This window comes from Ricinus communis, chromosome 7, assembly GCF_019578655.1.
Source record: "Ricinus communis isolate WT05 ecotype wild-type chromosome 7, ASM1957865v1, whole genome shotgun sequence".
NCBI lineage: Eukaryota > Viridiplantae > Streptophyta > Magnoliopsida > Malpighiales > Euphorbiaceae > Ricinus > Ricinus communis.
Window position 1 is genome coordinate 11705899 of NC_063262.1, and position 26496 is coordinate 11732394.

The 26496-nt window shown below is 32.6% G+C and overlaps 2 protein-coding genes across 2 annotated transcripts; one reads left to right on the forward strand and one right to left on the reverse strand.

Moving 5' to 3' along the window:
- Positions 1-12105: 12105 nt before the first annotated feature.
- On the reverse strand, positions 12106-14335 carry LOC8264267. Its single transcript, XM_002529683.4, is given in 3 exon segments — positions 12106-12986; positions 13645-13675; positions 13678-14335. Coding segments are annotated over 3 exon segments (870 nt in total). The 5' UTR covers positions 13925-14335; the 3' UTR covers positions 12106-12394.
- Positions 14336-20390: 6055 nt separating this feature from the next.
- LOC125370629 lies at positions 20391-22723 on the forward strand. Its single transcript, XM_048376920.1, has 5 exons — positions 20391-20476; positions 20620-20941; positions 21319-21373; positions 21570-21817; positions 22508-22723. The coding sequence occupies exons 1-5, from the start codon at positions 20391-20393 to the stop codon at positions 22721-22723; spliced, it is 927 nt and encodes a 308-aa protein (XP_048232877.1).
- Positions 22724-26496: the final 3773 nt, after the last annotated feature.

The window sequence follows — 26496 nt, forward strand, 5'->3', positions numbered from 1 at the left end:
TTCTCAAGAATGAATTTTAGCAAAGGACGCCACACGACATGTGGTGCCCGCGTGGTACTAAAAAACACACTGTTTAAATTAACTTTTGAATTTTCTTTAAGGGAGTTCCATCATATTTTCATTTATAGAGAGAGAAACACTTAGAAACTTCATCTTTCTTTTATTTTAGGGTTTTGACTGGTATTTCTCAAGGAGAACATTATTTCCTTCATTGCTTTCTAAGATTGAAGTTTGAAGATTGAAGATTGAAGATTTTTATCTCTACTCTTTCATGACTGGTTTGAGATATTCTCTCCCTAATTTTTATTTTTTATTGTAATGTCTAGGAACTAATTTTCTTGCTATTTGAATTTTGATGAACCCTAATTTGTTTTGTATGGATTGATTCAAAATTAATGCAATTAATCTTTTCTATGAATTGTTTTGTCCCTTTGGCTGCTTAATTATAAATTTCAATTGATAAGTCGACGTATTGATTATGATTTATTTTCATAAATTGATTAGAGTTAACTTTTTATGAATTGATGACATCTTAAGGATTAAGGATTAATTGTGATACTAGAGATAGATCGACAAAATTCTTTGGTTCAATAGTTCCTTAATCTTAATTTATGACCTAAGTGAGAGGGTTTGAGAAGAGATTTCTCTCCCTCCTCTTAGGAATTAGGGGTTTAATCACTTGAGAAATGTTTAAACCTAATTTTGTGGAATGCTAAATTTTTATTTGTTTTATGAAATACTTAACTTATTAGGGGGATTCACTACCTAAATAGGCTTTATCCTTTATAATTTGACCAATTGTTTTAATCTTTGTTTTCTAGATTATTTTACTTTTAAATATAATTATATCCAAGCAATATTTTGATTGCTAAATATTAGTGTATTATTGAAGGTAGTACTCACAATTAGGTCTCCAGTGGAATGATACTCTTATTCATCATTATATTACTTAATATGATCGGTATACTTTATCATGTGCGAATAGCATGCATCAAATTAGTAATTTATAAATATAATTTTTGTATATTATTGGTAGCAGTTATATAATAACAACTACATTAAAATCCTAATTCATATATAATTCTAATTCTAATACAATTAAACTCAAAAAATTATTCAATCCTAAGCCAAAAATTACAAAGCAATAATAAGCAAAAAATTGTCAAATTTAAAAAAAAAATGAATTAACAATTTTAATTATGTAGAAAGAAAATCGAAAGACTTTTTTTTGGCATTATAACTATTAAATTCTAATAAACAACACTTAACACTGGAAGTGTTATTCTGACTTTCTTTCCAAATTTTAATTTATCTCTTAATGATCCTTATTTGTCAACTGCACTCAAAGTCCAAGTCCAGATCACTGGAGTAAACCAAGTGACTGATGCTCTTTCTGCGACCATGCACCACCAGATTGTCTACAGACTTTAGGACCATGCCTTTAATCTACAAATCCCAGACTTCCAAGCCACCTCTGGTGCTTTGTTTATCATGGCTGACTCTGGCCAAGTCCCTACAATAGTCCAAGCCCCAAGGCAGCTGGAAAGAGAAGATCTGCAGAAGTTAATTCCTACTGAATGGGTGACAAATTATGAGAAACTCCAGGCATCTCAAGCCAAGCCTGTTCAGGCTACTGATCCTCTTTTTGTCACACAAAAAGATGGTACTGTGAAAATAATTTTCACAAAAAACGGAAAAATCTTCTTCTGCTCCCTCTATTTTCCAGGCTTCGATGATTCAATTTGTGTCTGGACCTAGAGAGAAGATCCATATTCATTCTTTTCAATCCTTTGGACATCATATCTACACTGTCAGGATTAAGGGACACTTCATCTGGGATGTTGACCCAGGAATGTGTAAATCAGGATGCACCTGCAGAGATGATCTCGATTTTGCTGAACCATATTTTCAACATTCTAAGAAAACTCCAGGAGTCATGTCTCCAGAAACTCTGTGTTCAGTCACGGAACCAAGGCCAGATGACCGAGATCCAGACGATCCTTGGATAGGCATCCACAAAAAATAGAAAGAAAAGCAGGATAAACCTCCTCTTCCTATGTATAAGGAAGCTTTGGAACTTCTTGCAAAAGAAGGAAAGACTGTCCTTGACATTACCTTTGATGAGATGAAGGTACTTTTGGCTGAAAAGGGAATTGTTTGAGCAGAAACCTTCTACTACTTGCAGATAGGAGATTTACCCTGATTTGCTAGCAGTCCAACCACCCCAGACAATCCAAAGCTGTTTCATGTTCCAGCCTGAAGATTTTCCTCCCCTAGGGAAGTCAGAAAATAAAAGATCGGAGATCCTCCTCTCAAGGGTTACTCTATCAGGATCCATAGAGCCTCTTACTCCACCAGAAGAAGTACTAAATTGGCAGACTTCTGATTCCATAGTTCAGAATTCTTATTTAAAGAAGATTGATGGAAAATTAGATCAGGCTCTCCATTTGGCTCACAAGTTGGTCCAAAAGTTGGATACCTTCTCTCAAGAAGTACTCCAACTAAATTCCTCTTTAACCGCCAAATATCAAGCCTTAGATAGAGAGCTTCGAGTTCCCCAACCGATTACACCAGCTTTCATCCAGAAGGAAAAAGAAATTACAAGGCTCAAAAGGCAGATTGATCAAATTGAACATGACCTTAGAAAAGACCAGTCTTCTACAATCCCTTCCTTTACATCAGTAGCCTCTACATCTTCTGCAATTGCTCCCTCATACTATTCTGCATTTCTTTTCCTCCCACAGCCAGAACAAGAAGGAACTCTTTACCAACTCTTTGGTACTTTCTCATATCTCTACCCAAAAGGCTCCACAACCCAATAAAAGAAAGTAACACATCCTCCAGTCTCTAAAGAAAATAAATTGCCAGACCAATTACTAATCAGCCCTTATGATTCTGATTCTTCTTCAAATACCTCTGAAATGGCTGATATAACAGAAATTCTCATGAACACCTCTACTACTAAACCCAATCCAGAAGTAGTAGAGCCTGAAGATAGCACAGAGGATGCACATTCATATTTTGTTCTTACTGGAGCTTTACATCCAAGGTCAAAACCTACAACTAGAACAGGACCTTGGTTCACCTTTGATGATTTACCTCCATCAAAATGGAGAGATAAACTTTCTAAATTTTTGGCATGGATTGATCTTCAAATGACTTTTGATGGTGCCACACTTAAAAAGGTTCTTGCCGAATTTGTAACGAGATTCACAGGCAGTTTAAGGAATTGGTTCCAGTCACAGCCTGAATATACCAGACTCCAATTTGTAACTTTGCTAACTCCATCAACTGCAGTCACAGTCCTCCATAATCAATTCCTTGGAATTTATGATCTCATTATATGGCAACAAAAATAGGAATACTTTGATCGAAAATGTTGTTCGTTGAAAATCAAGGATTTGAAAAGACATTATTCTGCAATGTCCAAATTATATTATGTCATTGGAGGGCACGACGGCGATGATACATTGAAATATACTTTCATCACCTCATTGCTAGATGAGACACAACCAGAAGTCAACAATATGATCACCGCAACAAAGAAGCCAGTTACCTCTATGACTCTTGGAGAAATCTGGCAGTTTACTCTCTCCTTTATCAAGAGATTATGTGACCAGCAAGAATTGTTCAGAAGACTGTCTTAATGAGATTTGATTGTTCAAAAGGCCTGTAACAAAAGTCACCTTAAGATTAAATGCAAGACCTCCAATTGTGTCTGCTCTAGTCACAAGAAGAAAATTAAACACCATTTCCAAAAATACCCCCGTAACAGAGCAAAGAATTCAGAGGAAAAAGGCCACATACAAAGAAATTCAGGTACTTCCGAAAAAAAAGGAATCAAGGCGACAAATCAGACAGATGCTACATCTACAGAAAGAAAGGGCATTATGCTAAGGATTGCCCTCAAAATCTGGAAAAGTCAGCAAGAATGATACAGCAAGTTAGCATGTCCATGTCTCTACCAGATTCATTTGAAGAAGATATAGAGTCTCTCTTATCAGAACAAGATGATCTCACTCCAGAAAGTCTCTTTGGAATAGAAGAAGAATATTCAGACTCTACTGGATCTTCAGAGGAGTCCTCTTCAGATTATGATGATAATGAAATTCTAATCTTGATGATCAGTCTCTCCTCCAAAGAAGAGAAGGACATTCTGACAAATGTGATGCAATACCCTTTTTCTCCATCTCCAGTTCCTGAGTTATCTCAACTTGCTACTAAGATTCCTCCAGTCCCTTATGTTCCTCTACAAGTCTTACCTTCAAGGTATGCAAAACCTGTTCCAGTCATAGCTTTCTTTGAAACTGGAGCTCAAAGAAGCATGATGAATCCTGAAGTCCTCCCATCTGAATACTGAAATCTCATATTCAGTTTTTCAGAGCAGCAAATGGCCAAACTTTCAAGACTACCTTGATCACAAAACAAAAAATCGGGATACAGTTCTTTCCTGATTGTGTGGTATGGACGCACATCATTGGCTCAGATCTCCCAAATAAAGACCTCTTAATAGGTTTTATTGTTTATCATAAAGCTCAAAGGCTTCAAATTCTTCTCAATGGAATAAAGTTCAAGAGGCAGATTCGTCCATACACAGATACATCTAATCTGTTCACTATAGCAGACACAGAACTACCATTCCTGCAATACAAGGAAAAATTCCTTCCTTTTTGTCCAGAATCCCATTCATATTTTTAACACCCTTTATCCTTATGGAAAAATCTCCAATTCTATATCAGCATTCCTTTCAAGCTCAACGACGATATCAACCCAACAAAAGCCACCCATCTAGGAATGTCTCCTACAGATCTAGCCCTTGCTAGATCAAAATGCCTGACTCTGCTACAACAAGGCCTCATTGAGCCCACAACCTCACAATGGGCCTGTCAAGCCTTTTATGTGGAAAAAAGATCTGACAAACTAAGAGGGAAAAAGAGACTTGTTATTAATTACAAGCCTTTGAATCATTTTTTGCAAGACAATAAATTTTCTCTTCCTCGCATTTCGAACCTAAAAGTCCACATTCACAAGACCCAATTCTATTCAAAATTTGATCTCAAGGCTGGATTTTGGCAATTGGGTATCCATCCCTCAGAAAGATATAAAACAGCTTTTTTATATCCCAAACGCCCAATATCAATAGACAGTCATGCCTTTTGGGCTCAAAACAGCCCCTTCTTAGTTCCAAAAAATAATGATAGAAATCTTTAGGCCTATCCTCTACTCCTCCCTTATCTACATTGATGATTTTCTCTTATTCTCAGAGACAGCTGAGGAACATCATTAACTTCTGAAATAATTCCTTGCTATCATCCAAAAATACGGAATCATGCTGTTAGAGAAAAAAAGTATTATTGGTCAGCAAGAGATAGAGTTCCTTGGAATGCATTTTAAGGATGGCCAATATACGTATGGTCCACACTTGACAAAAGAGCTTGATTATTTCCCAGATGAGAATCTTTCTGTAAAGCAAATTCAGTAATTTCTTGGGATACTCAACTATGTCAGGGAAGCCATACCCCATCTATCCAGTTACATGTGTCATCTTTCCAAAATGGTCAAAAAGAACCCTCCCCCTTGGGGAACAGAACAGACAACAGTTGTCAAGAGACTGAAAGAATTGGCTCATAATCCTCCATCCCTCACTATTCCGTCTACAGAACATCTTATCCTGCAGACTGACGTATCAGATCATGCATGGGGGGCAATTCTTCTTGAAAATCTCAATAACAAGGAACAACTGTGTGGTTATGCATCAGGACAATTTTCTCCATCTGAAAGGCATTACCATTCAATATATAAAGAGATTCTAGCAGTCAAATATGGGATAAAAAAGTTTGAGTTTTTCCTGATTTGTCAACACTTCTTGGTCCGAATGGATAACTCTTCATTTTCAAAAATCCTTGAGTCCAACCAAAAGACCTTACCAGAACCTCAATTATTGAGATTAAAATCATGGTTTAGTAGGTATGATTTTGAAGTTCAGTATATAAAAGGAACAAGAAATCTCATCCCAGATTTCTTGTCTAGACTGTCAAAACCACAACCAAAACCCCAACCTATTGTCCTCCTCATCTCAACAGTTAATCTTCCGATAATCTTCATGACCTCTTCATCTTCAAAAAATCCTCTGCAACCTCCCTCACCACCAGACCTTCCTACAAATCTCACAACCAAACAGGTCAACAATTTTGCCAAAAATATGATGTTTCATTATTTGGCAACCATCCAACAGACTTTCTCACTACCCATCCAACCCAATTTCTTTTATCCAGATTACCCTTGGTGCTTAATCTATCACCTTTCTCCTATCCATCCACAAATTAAAAGTGAATTATGGTTTCTATGGTGTCTTTCCACAGTCTGCTATCATGCTATAGAAGTGCCAGTCATGGACCTCCTATACTTTTTCAATATTGATACAAATGCAGGAACATATCCATGGAAATATCTCACTTGGTTCAAAATCCCATACCAATGGAAAAAGGATCTCCTCAAAGTCATTCATGAAAATAAATTGTTCACAGATAATGACTTCAAGGCTTCAGGATATCATGCCATCTATATTCTTCACAGGCCTTACTTTAAGCTCTAAGAAAACACCTATGCCACCCAAAACATCTGTCATTATTGGAGAACAATTGAAATGCCATTGCATCTTGCTCCTCCGCCAATAACAAGGGATTTGAAGCTTACTCTACAATTAAGAAATGATTTAGGAATGACCAATGTTTCTGCACCACTTGTCTGCACTTACAATGGGCCTGATAATCTATGGACTGAACACTCCATTATTGAACACTCAATTTTACCTATACTACCGACTCCACTAGATGATCCAAGTCTGACCATTGAACAAAAAGATGCCATTATGCAAGATTCTCAGCCCATGGACGATGATAGTGATCCGTGATGACTCATCCTTTTGCTGGCAATAAAGACCATCTCTCTCCTCCATAATTCAAAATGTAAAGGTGTAAAAAGATAAGATTCCAACTTTATCTTTTTCGTCCTATTAGGTGTATTATTTTCTGCATTTCTGCATGTGATATCTCTATGTAAGTGTATTATTTTCTGTGTGTATTATTTTCTGTCTTTTAGGGAGATGATAAGACTTATCTTTTTAAGTGGAAAATCTCATCTTTTCTTCTTAGGAAGACATGTGTAAAAGATAAGATTCCCACTTTATCTTTTCTGTCTTGTTGTATTAAGGCTCATCTATATAAAGAGAAGTCTTGAGTAATGGAAGGAAGCAAGTTTTTTCTTTTATCTATCAATATAATATTCTCCTTATGGCTTTCTAAACTCTTCATCTCTTCCTCTCGATCCATTGGTTATGAGCTATTTGCTTGCACGATCTGTTCTTCTATAATTCAAAAGGACTAACTCAGCTATAAGAATCCAAAAGAGCATAAAGACCTCTCATGACAAAGGTGCCTCTATACGGTCTTAGCTTGAGGATTTATCTTGCCTTGAGTTTACAGTATGAGAATCATTAGAATGAACAGCTCTCGGCTTCAATTGGAAGCAAAAGATTAACAATTTAACCAAAAGACTTTCTTTTGGCTTTATAACTATACAATTCTAATCGTAATCCAAAATTAAGTAATTTAATACAAAAATCAAAAGACAACCAAAAAATATTTTTTTGGCATTATAATTATACAATTCTAATTTTAATTCAAAATTAAGTAATTTAATACAAAAAATAATGTAAAAACTATTCAATTATTTTATAAGCATAAATTAAGATTGTAGGCATTCTTTAATTAATTACATCACTTGATAAAAAAAATAAAACTAATATAATATTAAAATATAATTATAATCCTAATTTTTAGGATTAGAATCATTTTGGAGTTAAAATTCTAATAGAGTTGATCTTTTAGAGTTAGACTTTTACTTAATAAATTTTTATTAATAAAACTTATTAGTAAATGACCTAATTAACTCAATTAATTAAATAATCAAGAAGGCAATTTTAGTAAATATGTCTGTCCTTTCTCTTTCGCATATTTATATATGTTATGATATGATAGTTCTCTGCATATGATTTTTAATTTTTTAAATATAATTGACATACATATAAAATAAATTATATTCTTAATAATTTTAGCATTGATATGAATTATATTTGTAACTTAATATTAATGATTCATAGAATTTTTTTAAATAAAACTCTAATTTTTATCAACATATACTATTTGTATATATGTATTCAGTTTCCTGTGTTCTTGCAGAAAATATATGCCAATTTTTTGAGTTTTATTTTGCTTCTGATTTTCAATCTTATCTTCAAATATCAACCAAAAAAAATCATTTAAACTGATATGAAACTCCTCAAATGGTGTCCATTTATCAAGAAAACAAATAAAAAATCTATTGAAATAAAACTCTTTTTTGTTCATAATTGATTTTTTAGAGTCGAGAAACATATGGTTTTTGTTTTTAATTTTTTTGCATGTAATAGTCAATTTTAATTTAAAAACTGATGGAAAAAATAATATGAATTTGATAGAATACTTTTGTCCATCTTTTGGAAGAAATCATTGAAGAGTTTGAATATAGTTTTGGGTGTAGACTTAATTTCAATAAAGAATATTGTATAAATGGTATTATAAAAGTTAGATATTTTTGAAAGAACTTAAAATTTACAGTAAAGCTTATTTCTAAAATTTCTCTTTCATTCTTTCCTGGCTGCAAGACTTCTAGTCTCATTCTTCTTCATTATATTTTTTCTTATATTACAAATCAAAAATAAGAAAAGCACCGATAAATTCTTATGTAATTTTTGTTGTGATCTTTAATTGTGAAATGGTTTCTTTGGTGAAGTCCGATTATTTGTTCTGTAACTCTTGTTGAGATAATATTTTTTATTATACAATGAAAATGATATAAGGTCTTTGTATTATGAGTTTTTTTTATAATTTCTTTTGCTATATATGATCAGTATTTTATTTTTATAAAGGGAAAAAGGAAAGATATTCTGAAACCTTTTGTTTTGTTTTGCTATGATAGGGGGATTTTCCATTTCATAAAAAAAAAACCTTTTCTTTTCCAAATCATTTGAAAATAATCCTAATCCTAAAACTAAAATCTCTCTTTGATACCTTAATGTTCCTCACCTTTCTTTTTTATTACAACAGATTGTTTATTGTTTTATTTTTTAGATTATGAGAACTATTTTTTTATTATCAAACTTAACACCATCAAGTGAAAAAATAATTTTAATTCGATCCTTTTAACTAAGGGGTCATATGACATCAAATAACAAAGTTAGAGCGTTTCAATTGCATCATTTTGAAGATGGAGGGCCTACATAAAAAAATAACAAGTTCATGGTCTAATTATGCCTTTTGCTTCTTTTTTTTTCTTATAATTTCCTCTTTATTCTTTTTATGTCTATTGTCTTCTTATTATTTTTTGAATGACTTCAAAGATTCTTATAACGGTTGTCTATCTATAATGTGAAGAAGTTAAACCATTCAGTACTTTTTTGCTTTCTCATGTTGTTAGTTTATAAGATGTAAATTAAGAAAAAATTGTTGATGATATTTGGAATTGATATTGAAGACGAGAGAATATGTCATTGATTATGTTGAAGAACAATTTAAACATTAGTTTGGTTTAAACATCCGCAATATTTTAATGATTATATTTGGTTTAGTGTTTTAAGAATGTTAATTGTAATTATGCACTTCTTATATTTAATTAATTTTTTTATGTTCAGTAAATATAAGAAGTGCATAATCAATGACATGTTAATCCTAGCAGAGACCCAACACACATATAATTTAGGAGCTCAATAGTAACCAACTGAAACCAAACAAAAAATAGACACAAACTAATAAAAATCATAAATAAATAAATCAGAAACCAACCGAAACAAAAAAAAAAAAAAAAAAATTCAGTAGAAAACTAAATCGAAACTAACAAAAACCAATTGAAATCTTATAAAAACTTAATAGAAACTGTTAAGAAATTCAACCGAAAATAGCAGAAATAGAAAAAGAAAAGTAACTCTATTAAAACTAGACCATTGTATTTTTTGTAATTCTTTTTGCATGTAGCATATTTTTTGAAAAAGAAAGATGATAATGTATTTTTATAACTTCTTTTATATTTTGGCATATTTTTACAAAAATTCTAAAAAATACTAGTTCAAAACTCATTCATTTTTATTTATAAAATCAAATTTTCATCAAATTACGGAACTTGTCTTTTATGCTTAAGTAAGAGTGAAAAGAGCCGAGCCAATCCGAACATGTCATTAATTAAGCTTGACTCAATGATATTATATTAGTAATTAAAATTGGCTCGAGTTTTAGATACTTCAGACGAATTTGAATGAGTTAAAAAGCGAGTCAAATCCGAGTTAAGTTTGAACTGTTCAATATTAAGATTTTTTAATATTTTCCCTTGTTTTTATTATATAAATTAGAATAAGTAAAAGTAGAATAAATCTTCTTAATATTGATATTAATTAAGAAAAATACAAAAAGTAATAAATTTCAAAGTGTTAAAAACACTCTAAGAAATGAGTTACTGTTATGAAACTAAACAATAAATAAATAAGTTTATTTTTATTATCAATAAATATTCTTTTTTTTTTCTAAATATACATATATCTTTCCTATTGATTATATATAATATATATATTATTTATAACGATTCTAAAAATTTATAGATAATACCGAGCAGAGTATTTATCTTTTCAAATTCGGCTTGAAATTTTAATGAACTTAAAAACAAAATCAATTTCAAATCGTTATATTTTGAACAAGTTAAGAATCAAATTAAAATAGAGTTAAAATTATTTTACACCCCAATGCTCAAATAAAGAAAAAAATATTATTGAGAAATAAAAGTTTGCTTATGATATAACAAAAAGAAAAATAAATCTCATAAAACCAACCATCAAAGACAATCATAATTGTTCAATCATTGACCCCATGTTTAGAATAAATAAAAATAAGAGAGGATGAAAAATAAATAAGAAAAAGGAATTTACCTTCGTTAGAAGACCAAAACAAAAGAAGGATGGACAGAAATAGCAACAACTTTCTCTCTTTTCTTTGAGAGAAAATGTATAAAGTGAGAGAAAAATACTATTTAAAATTAATTATTATATATCTCTTTTTTTTTTTTTTTTCAAAACATCATCTTATACCTATTGTAATAAATGAAAGGTAAAATAGTTTGTGCAAGATTATAATTTCCTTGTCTTCATATCTTAGCTTTTCAACCAAAGAAAAATATAAATCATGAAAATAAAGATAGTAATACTTTTTTTTTTTTCTTTTTTTTTCTCACAGAAAGCTCCCAAACAAAGGGTAAGGGGGGAGGAGGAATTTTTGACATGAGAACTGAATGTTCCACCACATCAAATCAGATCTAAGAATCCAACTTGATGAATAGAATTTTAGCATCAGCATTGGATGTTCTCCGAATTGAAGAATTTCAGCCATTAGATCTCCGCAGAAAATATAATTTTACCTCTTAAACTTTACTTATCTAATCTATGATTTCTTTAGTTTAATATTTTGATTTATAACATCTCTCAACTAATATTTTTGATATGTTTATTTCTTTAACTTCTGCTTTTGACCACTTGCATTTTTATACATGTATTCAATATTTATCTTAACTTATATCATAAAAGAATTACATAAAAATAAATAAAAATAAAAAAATATATTATTTAAAATTGAAAAATATCAAAATAAAAGTTGCTAGGTGTTATAAATTAAAAAAATAGCAATTATTATCTTCAAATTTAGTGAATAATTAGCTTAACTTGACAATTTCGAGCATAAAAAAATATTACTTTAAAGAAGCTATTAATTATCAATATTATTTTATTGAGAGTTTACTACACAAATCTTTTGGTATGGAAATTGCTGCATTCAACTTTACTTTTTTATAGTTTTTTTTGGAATTCAATTTTGATTATCTTTTCTCAATTAAAATCTTGAAACCTGAATTCCAAATAAAGTCTCAAACTGACCCTTGTTTAAATAAGGGAAAGAAATGAGCTTTATTATTATCGTTTTTCTTAATGTTCTACCCTCATGCTAGGAAAATAGCATCAGAACTCTGTACAAATTATGGTACAAATGAGATTATTTATTCACTTTTAACCATTTTTCTTTTACTTTGGGTCCAGGAAGTTAGACACAAAAGAATAACTTATGATTCCCCAGTAAATACAATTTAAAAAAAATAAATAAATATATTTGATTTGCCAATAAGGGAATATAAAACCAAACCCCCTTTAAAGCTTACAATTGTAATTTTCTGATCCAACACTCTTTCACTACAAATTGATGCCACAAAATCAAAGAACCCCTTAAGGCCCCTCTGGATTCTCTTAACTTTATGAGAATTGGCAAACTCATATCAAAAATGGGATTGTCAGGTTAGTTACATTTCGAGTGCTATCATGCTCTTTACTCTCAGCAATTTCCTTCAGGCTGGTCCAAGATTTTCTCTTTCTTTTACTCGATGCATTAACAGTTCTTTCACTATCTTTTGAAGCCTTGTTACTGTCAGTTTCCTTAGCTCCTGATTTGTTTCTCTTTCTCCTCTTTGCATCCAGTAAAGTGGCTCCACTTTTTACTAATGGAGTAGCTGGACTGTTTGTGATACAGGTATCCCCAGATAATGGGGGCAGAGTTATCTCATCCATCTTTACCATCTCATCCTTGATTCCTGATACATTCTCCAGGCTGACAGACCTCTCAGGAATTGACTTGGAAGGTTTTGACTCAGCTGACGGCTTTTGCTTTGGCTTGGATGGCCATATTTCTTTCATATAGCCTTTTGCACATCCTCTCTTTAGATTCCGATGTGAACAGAAGTGGCAATTATAAACCACGTTACTCTGCATTGATGTATTAGGTTTTTTGTGTCTACGCCTTGACTTTGCAAGGGTCTTCACAATTCGCACTGTGCAGTTCAAACCAGGCTGAAGAAGTGTCTCACATCTGCAAAACAGTGGGATTTAAATTCAAGCAGAAGCAACTCCACCAATCATAGAACTATAGAGTTTCAAAAAAAGATAAGACATACAAGCTCAAATCATAGATCTGGATACTCAAAAAGGTACAAACAAATACTCCAATGGAAAAAAAGAAAAGAAAAAAAACTCAACTGCAAAGTGAGAAACCTTATGGGTTAGCTCTAGGAGTTAAAACCAGGCTGAAGAAGTATCTCACATTGCAAAACAGTAGGAGCAGAAGCCATTCTACCAATCATAATCATAATGAATTAGACAAAATCATCATCGTAGTCACTAGTTAAGCATGAAACAATAATCTACACACATCCAATGCTATTTTCTCAAAATCTAAGCCAAGAAATATTTCTTTTAAGCACTATATTGTCAACAAGAAACTCAGCCAATTAAAAGAATTATATCAGCTTTTACTCCTTATGCGGAAGTTAAATTCATAAAATCAAGCCCAAATACAAAGCCAGCAACTCAACCTAGTCAATGAGAAAAATTTTCAGCAACTTTCAACATTGTAACAAATTCAACTATGAATAAACATTTATCTTTTAAAAATTGCAAGCCCGAGAAACATTTATCTTTTAAGCATAAACATACCCACGTAAATAACAAAGAAAGTTCAAGACACAGACCTCTGGCAAGGAATCAGAGCATGGTCAGGAAGGAGCCCAATGCTTCCCCAGCAGCGGCAAATTGGCGTCCGAAAAAGGCGGACAAAGAGGGGATAGAAGCTTCTCTGGAGGCCCATACTGACAGGTTCTGCAAGTGCTCGAGTTTCAAGAATGATTTTGGATTGCGAACACTGGCGCCTTTGGTTTGTATTCTGCCAGTTGTTTCTTGTCTTAAGGAGATTGATTTGTGCGACGGAGTTGGCGTGTCTGGTTGCTTTTTAGTCCCTCCTCTCTTGCCCATGGTTGTTTCAACTTTCAAGGTTTCTGTTCGGAATTTAGTCGAACAGTTGGTAAGCGAGACGGCGCTTACAAAAGAAAACGCAGGGAAACAAAGAATAAAAGGTCAATTTGCCCCTTGAACTCTTTCCTAGCAACACAATTTACTCCGACGTTAACTTTTTGGGAAAATTAAACCAAAACTTTGATGAGAAAGGTTAATTTGCCCAAATTTAAGATAGTATATATTTCACATACCTTTTAAGGAAGTAAGATCCATCAAAAGAATAATTAAAGCGTCTATTTGATTTTTTTCCTCCCTTAAATTTTCCCTTCTTCTTTTCTTACTTTTACCATACTATTAACATGCTAACATCTTTCAAGATTCTTTATTTTTAATATTCAACCACTAATTTTATTAAAATATAAGAGGAAAAAACTTAAAATTCAAGGGTAATAGTGTATGCAATGAAGCAAATGGTACTCACAGACACTTCTAATAGTTAGAAATTTAATATTAGTAAACAATTTTATAATATACTTTACAGTAACAATACATATAATTCTCCAATAAAAATATACATGATAGCATTTCTGAATCAATTTAAAGAAACAAACTTATGTGACTAATTACAGCACGAGATTTGTAGAGCAAATGCATTTCATATGGGAAATTAAAACGTTAAATGTTGTACAGTAAACAAATAGAATTCTAAAACTTTCTTGCTTTAATTCAAAAGCTTCATGCAAAATGCCAAAAAACACCATAAATGTTGTAATTTGCTTTCTATAAGCATCAAATTTTGAATTTAGATATAGAGAGAATTATGAAAAATATCAAAGGAATTATGAAAACCTCGATGATGAAAATCACTATTCCTCCAGAATCTCACGAAAATTTGAAAGGTCAAAGTCTCGGTTAGAATTGCACATTGACTGAGTCAAAGGGGGTAATTTTGTAAAATTTCTCCGAAAACCAAAGAAAATAGTGAAATTGGGTAAGAATTGATTGAAACGATCCAAATTGCGTCAAAATTGATTGAGCAGTCAAAATTATGTCAAAATTGAATTTTATCGCTCTCGACCCTTACAATCAATTGACTATGCATACAGTCGATCGATTGTGCATAGAGCCGATTGGCTGTGCACACAACTGGTTGATTGTGCACTGCATTTTTCTACAGATACTTACTAATTTTTTTGAGATTTAAATGCCAATAGTTATCGTATTTGATTTTAAAAGGATTTTCTCGGTATTATTTGAATTCTAAAGCTTTTATTTATCGATTAAGAAAACATATATGATAAGTCATTAATTATCTTTGTTTTAATTATTTTTAAATTATTGATAAATATTAGGTCTTTTCCCTGGCTCCTAGAGTTTCCTCTCCTGTCCATAAATAGAAAAGAAAATCTTAGACCAAGGGATTGACAGTTTTTGATAAGCTTTCTAGGCAAAACACTTGGATGATAAATAGTTTATGAACATTTAAACACTTTGGAAGACAGAAACCAGTACCCAGTCTTTGAATTGACCTTTCCTCCTGAGATTATCGAGTCTACACAATACGGTGAAAATCTAAGGGTTTCTTTCTCATCTTTATCATCATCTCTTCAATTTTTTTTTTATCGTTGTCTTTTATTATGATTATTGTTTGTTTTATTTACCAATATGATCAGATATATTACTTACATGTGTTTTTTAAGGATTTAGAACTAATAGATTCCTTGCATGCCTAGGGTTTTCTTTTGAAACTCACAAATTATTAGATTTAGATATGAAAGTTTTATCATGATGAATATTGACTGATAGATTTGCATGTTTAGGATAATTTATTGATAATTGGATTTTGCCATTATTAGATATAATTTTTTCTGTAATATGTTTACCTGTTTTGAATATAAAATTGTCGTTTTGATATATGTTTAGAATAGTTTCTATATTTGGTTTGTCATTCGTCAGATCTGCTTATTTGAACAATCTACTTTTTAGTAATCAACATATTCGGGGATTCAATTGTCGTTTTTATTTTCTTCATATGATGATTATCCTATTTTGTATAATTAAAAACAATTAAATTTTATCTCTGTTCTATTTTGGCTGATATTGCAGTTTGTTACTTTGTTACTTTCTTATTTCATATGATAAAGTCTAAATATTCTGTTCTTTTCGTTTCTTGCTCTATTTTAATTATTTTTCTAATTATTTTTATGTTTTATGCATGTTTTACAATTTGTGGGGCTCAAAACCATTGGAGATTGAAAAAACTATAAAAAATCAAACAAATTGTAGCCTCATCAACCATAAAGCCGATTGGCTGTGCACCCTTGAATCACCTGATTTTGCTTGATTTTGAAATTTTTATTTTCAGTCTGTTTTTGTTTATTTTTCCTCAGTAGTTGTAGGAGGGATGTAATTTTTATTTCTTTTTTTTTTATTTATTTTTTACTCTATAATAGTTAGTGGATAAATATGTGATTGATAACTAAATGGACTCACATAGACAATATGATTGAAATTGATCTTTTTGCATGTAAACAATAGTCCATTAGATTAAAAAGATGATAACTTTGGGCCAAGTTAATGACATTGAATTAGACTTTGTTTGCCCTTATGAACCAAGGAGGGGGGCGGGGGGAAAGATTAAATTGGTGAATTGTAAAATGATTGGGAATTAAAAAATTTGAAAGAGAAAGAAGTAGAGAAGAAAGAACAATAAGGATTTATAGTGGTTTAGGTATTAACCAACCCTATGTTTACTCTCCAATCTCTAATCGGGTAATCACTATACACTCAATCAATTACAAAAGAAGTCTCCACAAGCTCACTCTAAATTTTTTTTTTGGACTCACACTAAACCTTCTACACTTGTCTTTTATGGCTCACACACAATCTTTACAAGAGTTTTACCCAGGCTAACTCTCAAACTGAATCCCAAGTGTTTAGGCTAACACTCAAACCCTATAAGAGCATTCAAGCTCTTCCAACAACTAAAGATTATAAATTAATTGCAAGAAGAAAAAAATAAATGCACAATAAGTGTAGGCATTTTAGAGGTTGTTGATAAATCATTTAAGACCTTTAAAGGTTATTTTTATCACATACAAATCTTAAAGAGCCATTACTAGTATATCCCAAAAAATACATAATCTTTTGCTTTAAGATAGTGCATTAAATGCATTGTTAAACTACAAATCACGGTCGCGCTTCTTGCATTGCATTCGTGAATCTTAAAAAGTCTTCAACGTCTATCTGACGTGTCATAGAAACATTGGCTGCTTCAAATATAACCATCGGTTGTTTGCAATGGTCACAACCCTTCATGAATTTTATGGTCGCGCTCTTAAGGATAGCTGTCATGATTTTTTAGCTTCAAAGCCAATAGCCTTTGCCTTAGAAGTCTTGATTTTTGCGGTCACATTTCCATGGGTGCGGTTGTGATTTTTATCCCAAAAACTTCAATAGCATATGTCCTTAAACTTGAGCTTTTCGTGGTTTCACTTTGAGAGATGCGATCACGATTTAGATAGACTTAGATTTTGAACCATGATTTATGCTACATAAACAACACTTAAAAGTTCATTAGATCAAAGCTCAATTTGAGTGTCAAGATCAAAATCAGAGACTTTAGTCTTATGATAAATCATCTACACTAATAATTTCTCCCTTTTTGATTTTAATAAACAAATTTAGTTAAGGAGATAAAAGACATGATTTTAAGATAAATGTAATAACCAATAGACTTATATTTCTCCCCTTTTGACTTTTAAACTCTTCCCCTTTATCTTTTAATTTTTACCCTTTGTCTTTTGATTTTTAGGAGATGCATTTTGACTCCCTCTTAATCCTTGCGTAACCTTTAATTGTCATTTATTTTTGCTAGGCTCCATTATTATCTTTCCATTATCTCTCCCGCTTTGTCAATATAAAAAAGAAATAAAGGAAGCAATTTAGACAAGATAGAGAGTAAAACATGAAATAAGAAATAAGAACTTTATTAAAAAAAAGACAATGTAGAACAACAATCACAAAGAACCAAAGAAAATAAAAAAAACACTTTAAAATAAGGATAATATGAAAGAAAACATGAAATGGAAATACGAATGAATGGCTCTAGATGTCTTAAGAAGCACTAGACTCCTCCTCATTTTCTTTTTTCTCCTTTTTATCACTAATCTCATCCTCAGATAGCCTCTAAGAATCTAGATAATAAGGAGGGATGCCATGGTGCTTTTGAATCTTACTGAGATCCTCATGGACATTGTTGACCGAAGGTGCAATTGATCTCTATTTTGATCTTAATCCAAATTGAACATTGTTAATCTTATGTTTGAGTGTCTATATGACAGAGCACCAAAGGAACCTATCAAAGTAAAAGCATCTTTAAGCTTTCAAAGAAGTCTTGTAAAAAGACCCAAAAAGCGCGATGGCACTTTTGATATGACCAAAATTATACAAGATGTTGAAAAGTCCTTCTGACATCTTGCCAATTACAATGTGATACCTATCAGTCAAAGTGTCAAAGCATCAAGAAGTGCGAGGGTGCTAAATGTTGGAGCTTAAGACTGAAAATAACAGACGATATCGTGATGAGAAGCCTGAGGGCACTTTTGAGCACGACCAAGGCAGTCGCAAAGACATTATTGTGGCACATGGGTGGTTTTTATAATTAATGCGATGTCAGTAATCGTTGAGATATCAGCCACCCCGTCAGAGCCATATGCTTAGAGCCGTTGAAGTCCTAATGTCTTTTTTTAGAAAGCGCGAGCGTGCTTGGAAAGCACGAGGGCGCTTTTCAAAACTTCAGGCAAATTTTTTTCCAAGTCAACAATCTTGCATAAAATGAGTTTTGGACCTATTGTAACATCTCTAAGAGGTTGGTATGAGTATAAATACCCATCTTAAAGACTCAATAAGTAAGTGTGTGATAAGTATACCAAAATCTTGCAAATTTATTTCTCAACTTTCTATACTCAATTTCTTTCTTTGTAAAGTATATTAAGTTGAATCTCATTATTCAACTAAAACTCTAAAGGGTTGTTATGTGAGCCTAGGTATTGAAAACACAAGGAATTGGTTATTGAGTAACCATTAATACTTAAGGATTAAGGGACTTAGTGAGGGATTAGTTCACTAAGGGAAAGATGTATAATTAGCCTTGGAAAATACTAAGTTGTTGGGTGAACTTGTAAAACCCAAAGGTTGCAATCTTAAAGATTATAGTGGAATACTTAAGTGTGATCTTGAGGAGTGGATATAGGAAGGATTATTTCCAAACCACTATAAACCTTTTGTGTCAATCTTTTTAACTTGAACTTTCTTCCAACTCTCTTTATCTTTCTCTAATCCTTGTGTGTGACCTAAAGTTATTCAAATCCGTAATTTGAGGTTACCAATTCAACTCATCTTCTTGGTTCCAAGGGACAACAAGTGGAATCAGAGCTTGCTCACTCTTATCAAGCTTTATTGCGAGTGTACGGATCATGGTAACTAGTGAAGGAGCATAACACCTCAAGCCATTCTTTGATGAATTCGACTATATTTTTTGAAAATTTCGTATAAGGATCTACTTGGATTCCTATGGCATTGAAGTGTGGGATTATGTGGTGAAGGAATGGAAAGCTCCCACTGAAATAAAAAATGGTGAAGAAAGGATTCTTCCTAAAGAAGAATAGGTGGATGCCCACAAGAAGCACAACCGCGATAGTAAACAAGCAATGGCTATACTTATGCGTTATCTTTATAGAGAAGAATGTGGGAGAGTGCAACATTGTACTACGGTTCATCAAATTTGGACTACCTTGGAGAACTATTATAAAGTCACAAAGCAAGTTAAATCATGGAAGATCTAAATGTATGTCACCAAGTATAAAATGTTCAAGATGAAGCTAGACAAGTTCATCACCGACATGACAAATAGACTTCTTACCATCATCAACAATATGAGGAAGCTTGGGAAGCATTATGTTCGAGTAGACATCAACAATAAAATCCTTAGGAGTCTTCTTTTGGATAAATATGGTGCTAGATTGGCTAGTATTGAAGAAGCAAATGAAGATTTAGGGAAGATTCCTACAGATATTCTCATAGGCAAGCTTCTAACCCATGAAATGTCTCCTATGAAGGATGAGTTTGATAGAGATAGTGGGAAGAAGGAAGCCCTAACACTCAAGGCTAGCATAAGAGCTCAAGAAGCAATTAATGTCCCAAGTGATGATGAAGATCAAGGGGAAGCACTAAGTGGGAGTAATGATGTGGCTCTGATCACCAAACATGTAAAAAGAATACTTGAAGCTAAAAGGAGAAGAAGCAACAAGCCTTTCACAAGCAGAAACCCTTCTCCAATCAAGAACAAGCAAGGACAAGAAGGAGGAAGTCATTTGCTATGAATATGGAAAGTAAGGACATATCAAGTCGGATTTTTCCAAATACTTGAAGAGGAAGAAGGGACACAAAAAAAAGAAAAAGGGGTTGAAAGCTACTTGGAGTGATGCATCCTTATCCTCCAATAATAAAAGTGAAAGGGAAAAAGAGGCTAATCTTTATTTCATGGGAAACAGGGAAGACTCCCATGAGGTATGTTCTACTTCTCATTCTTGATATTTTTCTTCTTTTTGTTCATCTTCTCATTCTTTTGGTGATGATGTGTTGGATGATGAGGATGAGCTTTTAAAAAATATGCTTTCAAAATTAAGTTTTTATAAAAATAAATGTTCTAGTTTGGAGGAAGATCTTAAGATTTCAAAGAAGGAAATTGCCTCCTTAAAAACTTCTAATGAGGACCTAAAGAAGTCATTGGATGAAATTTCTAACGAAAAACTCTTTAAAGAAAACAATTCTTTGAAAAATGAAGTTGAGAAGCTTAGGAACTCAATCTCAAAATTTCACAAAGGGAAAGAGTCTTTTGACACACTAGTTGTATATCAAAGAGCTCCCTTTGTGAGGAATGAACTTAGGTTCAATGAAGCTTCATCATCCACATCTCACAACATAATTTTTGTCCAAGCCACTCAACCACAAGCATTTGAGAGAAACTCAAATGTAGTTTCAAATAATAAAACAAACACTAGACCTTCCATTCAAAAGAAAGGGAAAGTTACACTTCTTTCAAAGGCTAACCCAAAAGAAATAAAGCATGCATTCATATGTAAGAACTCAAGTATTAACAGATCTTGTTCATGTATGTGTGTAAAAAATCATATAAGGTCTAAACACCAAGCAAAAGTGGCTAAGAAGACCAACTTACACTTAAGAATTCCAAGGTGACTTACAACTATTGCATGAGACTTGGACATATCAATGTCAAATGCCAAATAAGAAAGATGCATCTTTTCATGAATGGATTTTCCAATGCTAACTCTAAAGGACCCAACCTTGTTTGGGCACCTAAAATTAAGTGAATTAACTTCTTTTTGTAGGTGTATCTTAAATCCACAAGCACCATCTTTGGCATGTTGATAGTGGATGTTCAAGGTATGTGACGGGTGGCAAGAGCCTCTTTGTGAATGTTAAGAACTATAACGAAAAGTAACATTTGGAAACGATGCCAAGGGTAAGGTAATTAGCATCGGCTCTATTGGTAAGGATGGTAAATCTCTCACTGATGATATTTTCCTAGTTGATGGATTGAAACATAATTCATTAAGTGTAAGTCAATTGTGTGTCAAAGGAAACAAAGTCACTTTCGACTCCAATGGATGTCTTGTCAACACTCTAGTGGATGACAAAGTGATATTTAAAGGAGAAAGAAGTGGCAACACCTACACAATTGACCTACACAAAGTTGCTAATCAATCCTTCAAGTGCCTTGTATCTATTAGTGATGAATCTTGGCTATGGCATAGAAGACTAAGACATGCAAGTATGGAGCTTCTATATAAGATAGTGAAAGAAGAACTAGTAAATGGACTTCCCAAGGTGAAATTCATCAAAGACACGCCTTGTGAACCATGTCAAATAGGAAACAACATCTATCATCCTTTAAGTTTAAAACTATTGTAAATATTTCTAGACCACTTTAACTATTAAATATGGATTTGTTTAGACCTACTAGAGTAGGTAGTTTGGGTGGAAAGTTATATGCATTTATGATTATTGATGATTACTCTAGATTTACTTAGATTAATTTCCTTATTCATAAGAATGAAGTATTTAATATTTTCAAATCTTTTGCAAAACATGTTCAGAATGAAAAAGAGTATTTGATTTCCTCTATAAGGAGTGATCATGGAAAAGAATTTGAAAATGATCTATTTGAAAACCTTTGTAAAGATTTTGAAATTTCTCATAATTTATCCTATCTTAGAACACCATAACAAAATGGAGTTGTGGAAAGAAAATATAGAACACTAGTGGAAATGGCTAGGACAATGCTCAATGAGTATAAACTTCCTTCTTATTTTTGGGCCGAGGCCATTAACACTAGTCGTTATGTTGCAAATAGAATTTTCAAAAGGCCTTTACTAAATAAAATCTCTTATGAGCTTTGGAAAGGAAGAAAACCTAAGGTCTCATATTTTAGAGTGTTTGGATGCAAATGCTATATTTTAAATACAAAGGACAACCTTAGAAAATTTGATGCTAAAACCGACATAGGAATCTTCCTAGTCTATTCCACATCAAGCAAAGCCTATAGAGTCCATGAATGTAGTTTTTGATGAATCAAATAAGCTTGATCTTGGGGAAGGTGTTTGTGTAAATGATATTGTAGGTGCACTTGAGGAACTCAAAGTAGATGTTGATGATCCTTCAAAAGGAGCGAACAAATCTATAAAGGAAATTCAAGAAGACCAACAAAATCAAGATGCAACTCAAGATCCCTAAGAGTTGGAGACCTTATAAAATCTTCCCAAGGAGTGGAGCATAAAAAAGGATCATCCTTCTACTCAAGTCATTGGAGACTTATCAAAAGGTATAAGTACTTGTTCCAAACTAGTAGCTTTAAATATTCTAGGCTTTGTCTCTCAAATTAAGCTAAGGACGAATGATGAGGCTTTAAATGATGAGAGTTGGGTGATTGCTATGCAAGATGAACTCAACCAATTTGAGAGAAACAAAGTGTGAGAACTTGTTCCTAGACCCAAGGACCACCAAATTATAGGATGTAAATGAGTGTTTAGAAACAAGTTTGATAAGCAAGACTCTATCACTAGAAATAAAGCTAGATTGGTTGCAAAAGGTTACAACCAAAAGGAAGGTATTGATTATGATGAGATCTTTTCTCCGGTTACTAGATTAGAAGCTATTAGGATACTTTTAATATATGCATGTCACATGAATTTCAAATTATTTCAAATGGATGTGAAAAGTGCATTTTTAAATGGTTTATTAAGGAGGAAATTTATGTTGAGCAACCTCCCGATTTTGAAAATCATAAATTTTCCAATCATGTTTTCAAATTATCTAAAGCCTTGTATGGGTTGAAACAAGCTCCTAGAGCTTGGTATGAAAGGCTTAGTTCTTTTTTAATTGAAAATGGATTTTAAAAGGGCAAGGTTGACGCCACACATTTGTGAAGATTCATAAGCATAATATTCTAATTGTTCAAATTTATATTGATGACATTGCGTTTGGAGCTACTAATGAGTTGCTTTATGAGGATTTTGCTAAGTGTATGACTAGAGATTTCAAATTAGCATGATGGGAGATCTCAAAATTTTCCTTGGTCTTCAAGTCAAGCAAAGCAAGGATGAGATATTCATCAACCAATACAAGTACATAAGAGAACTCCTAAAGAAATTTGAGATGGATGGTTTTAAAGTAGCCAAGATCCCTATGAGTGTCACAACAAAATTGGACAAGGATGAGAAGGGTAAGAGCGTGAATGAAAAGCTTTATAGAGGTATGATTGGTTCACTTTTATATTTAACCGCCTCTAGACCCGATATTATGTATAGTGTTTGTCTTTGTACTAGATTTCAATCTTGTCCCAAAGAGTCATTTGAATGCTGTAAAAAGAATCTTGAAATATTTTTGTGGGACTTTGAACTTAGGGCTTTAGTATCCTAGAGAAACACCCTTTGACATAATAAGTATTCGGATGCCGATTATATGCGGGTAGTCTATTATATAGAAAGAGCACTTCTAGAAGTTATCATCTTCTAGGTGAATGCTTAGTATCTTGGTTTAGTACGAAACAAGTTTCGGTTGCTCCCTCCACTGATAAAGTCGAATATGTTACGGCAAAATGTTTTTATGCTCAAATCCTTTGGATGAGCAACAATTAAGAGATTATCGGAGAGAGTTTGATCACATTCCTATTAAGTGTGACAACACTAATGCTATAAATCTTTCGAAAAATCCTATTCAACATTCTATGAGTAAGCATATAGATATTAGACACTAATTTTTAAGAGATCATGTTCAAAATGGTAGTGTAGTGCTAGAGTATGTTAACACAAATAAGAAACTAGCCAATATTTTCACCAAGCTCTTAAACGAGGAAAGATTGAATTACATAGAAATATAACTAGGAATGATAGATGGAAGTACCTTAACATAGATAAAATTTTTATGATGTGCTAAATATATATGTTTGTTCATTGTGATATTTATACTTGCGCATCTTTATTTTTTAGCATAATTGAGTATTGAAATTACCTTGGCACAAAATCACTTTCAATCTTTGTGCATTCCATGTTCATCCAAATAATTTTCCATCTTTTCTCAAATATTGCAAAAAGCATGCTCGTGCTTTATAAGTCTATGTGAAAGCTTGGAAATGACCTTAAAAGCGCGCTCGTGATTCCACAGCGTGAACACGGTTTCCTAAAATTATAGCTATTGTGATTAATTTTTTAAAACCGCGATCGTGCTTCTCAGGCGTGCCTGCACTTCTCAATTTTTGAAAAAAGACTAGCCGTTACAGTTTTATTCAAAATATATTTAATGAAAAACTAGCCATTTTTTATCATATTTTCACCCCCCTTAAGGCTATAAAAACCTAATTTCATAGAAACGCATCACTTTTTATATATATTCTCATTCAAGCTTTAAAACATTCTTCTTCTCTACTTTAATTTTTCCCAAACTCTCTTCAACTTATTCAATAATTGATATGGGGCCAAGAAAGACTATTGGGAGAGGTTCTTTTTCCTCTGAATTTATCATGGAAAGAATGAAGGGTGTCAATGAAGAAGCTCGAATCAAGTTTATGATAATAGAGAGGAAAGAGACCAACTAAGTAGATGTTTCGATGAAGAGACCCTCATCAAACTATGCATTTCTCAAGAGGTAAACACTATTCTAGACAATGTTGGCTTTAAAGATTTCTTTCTACCCTAATCCATAGAATTAGGATTTGAGAACCTCACTAAGGAGTTCTTTTCCACCTTAGTAATCAACAAAAAGGAAGATAGGGATGACTACTATGGGATAGAGTTTAGACTCTTTAGGAGAAAAAGAACCTACTAAGAACCCAATTTTCATCAATTTTTAGTTTTCAAGAAAGAAGCCACCTTTCCATTATTGAAAACCTTGTTGAAATGCCTCTTTTGTTTTTTCACTTTTGGAGGCGAATCTCCAACAAAGAAACCCATTCTAAAGACTCTCTATCAAAAGACCTCAAATTCTTGGCTCATTGGGTAGTGCATAGGATGATTGCATCTAACATCCACGCGAGAGACAATGGGATAGAAAAAGTGCCTCAAAAGATCTTCTCTTCCTCTATGCTATGATCAATGGTAAAGGCATTCTCACTTTTAAATTCTTCATTGATCATCTTTGTCATCTTGGCAATACACAAAAAGGTGTCATTCTTGTCTCTTCCCACATCATCAAGATTGCCAAACATATTCAAGTCATTTCTCCTATCAACAAAACCTTTCTTACTCCTGTCTCACCTCTCTTGTTAGGTTTAGCCTTTCTTGAGCATGCCAAAGTCATAAGACTTGGGCCATGGAGAAATTTTCTTTTTAATAGGGAAATATGTGGATGATAGAAAGAAGAGAAAAAAGGACCATAGATTGCCAAGTGAGCCTACTCACTCCACTTTCCAATGGCAACCCTCCCTCTCTTTTGAACAAAAGGTCTTAAAGAAAATGTGGAGGACTTAGAATTACCTCCATCACTTACATGCAAATTTGGTCAAAATTCAAAAAGTCTATAAGATCCCTTATTGGCATGTGGAGAATTGGGAAGAATAAGAAGAAGAAGAGGCTCTCGTCCTCCTCTTCAAGCAAGCAAAAGTGGTTTAGGGAAAGGTAAAGAGCCTATGGTTCAAAAAGAGAAAGAAGAAGAAGAGGATGAAGAAGAAGAAGATTAATTTCTCTTTAAATACTTTTTATTTTTTTTCTTTCTCTCATGCATGCATTCATTTTTATTGATCATACATATAAAGTGTTTCATTTAATGCAAGCACTCATTTTTTGTCTCTTTATGTTCTACTTCTTTGCTATTTATTTTCTTGCTTTTTAATTTTGACAAAGGGGGAGGAGTATGTATAAATTGATTACTAAGAATAAAAAGAGAAGTATAAGGGAGAAGTATGTATAAATTGATTACTAAGAATAAAAAGAAAAAAATACAGAATTTCAGCACTGATTTAGTTTAGTTGTAAAAACTAAAGGAGAGAAAATACAAATATTGAGGGGGAGTAA

Coding starts and splice junctions, on each gene's coding strand:
- LOC125370629 (XM_048376920.1), top strand. CDS start 20,391: ATGCATCCTTATCCTCCAATAATAAAAGTGAAAGGGAAAAAGAGGCTA. Junction 20,477..20,619: donor ACAGGGAAGACTCCCATGAG/GTATGTTCTACT, acceptor TAAATGTTCTAG/TTTGGAGGAAGATCTTAAGA. Junction 21,374..21,569: donor GTTGATAGTGGATGTTCAAG/GTATGTGACGGG, acceptor TGTGTGTCAAAG/GAAACAAAGTCACTTTCGAC.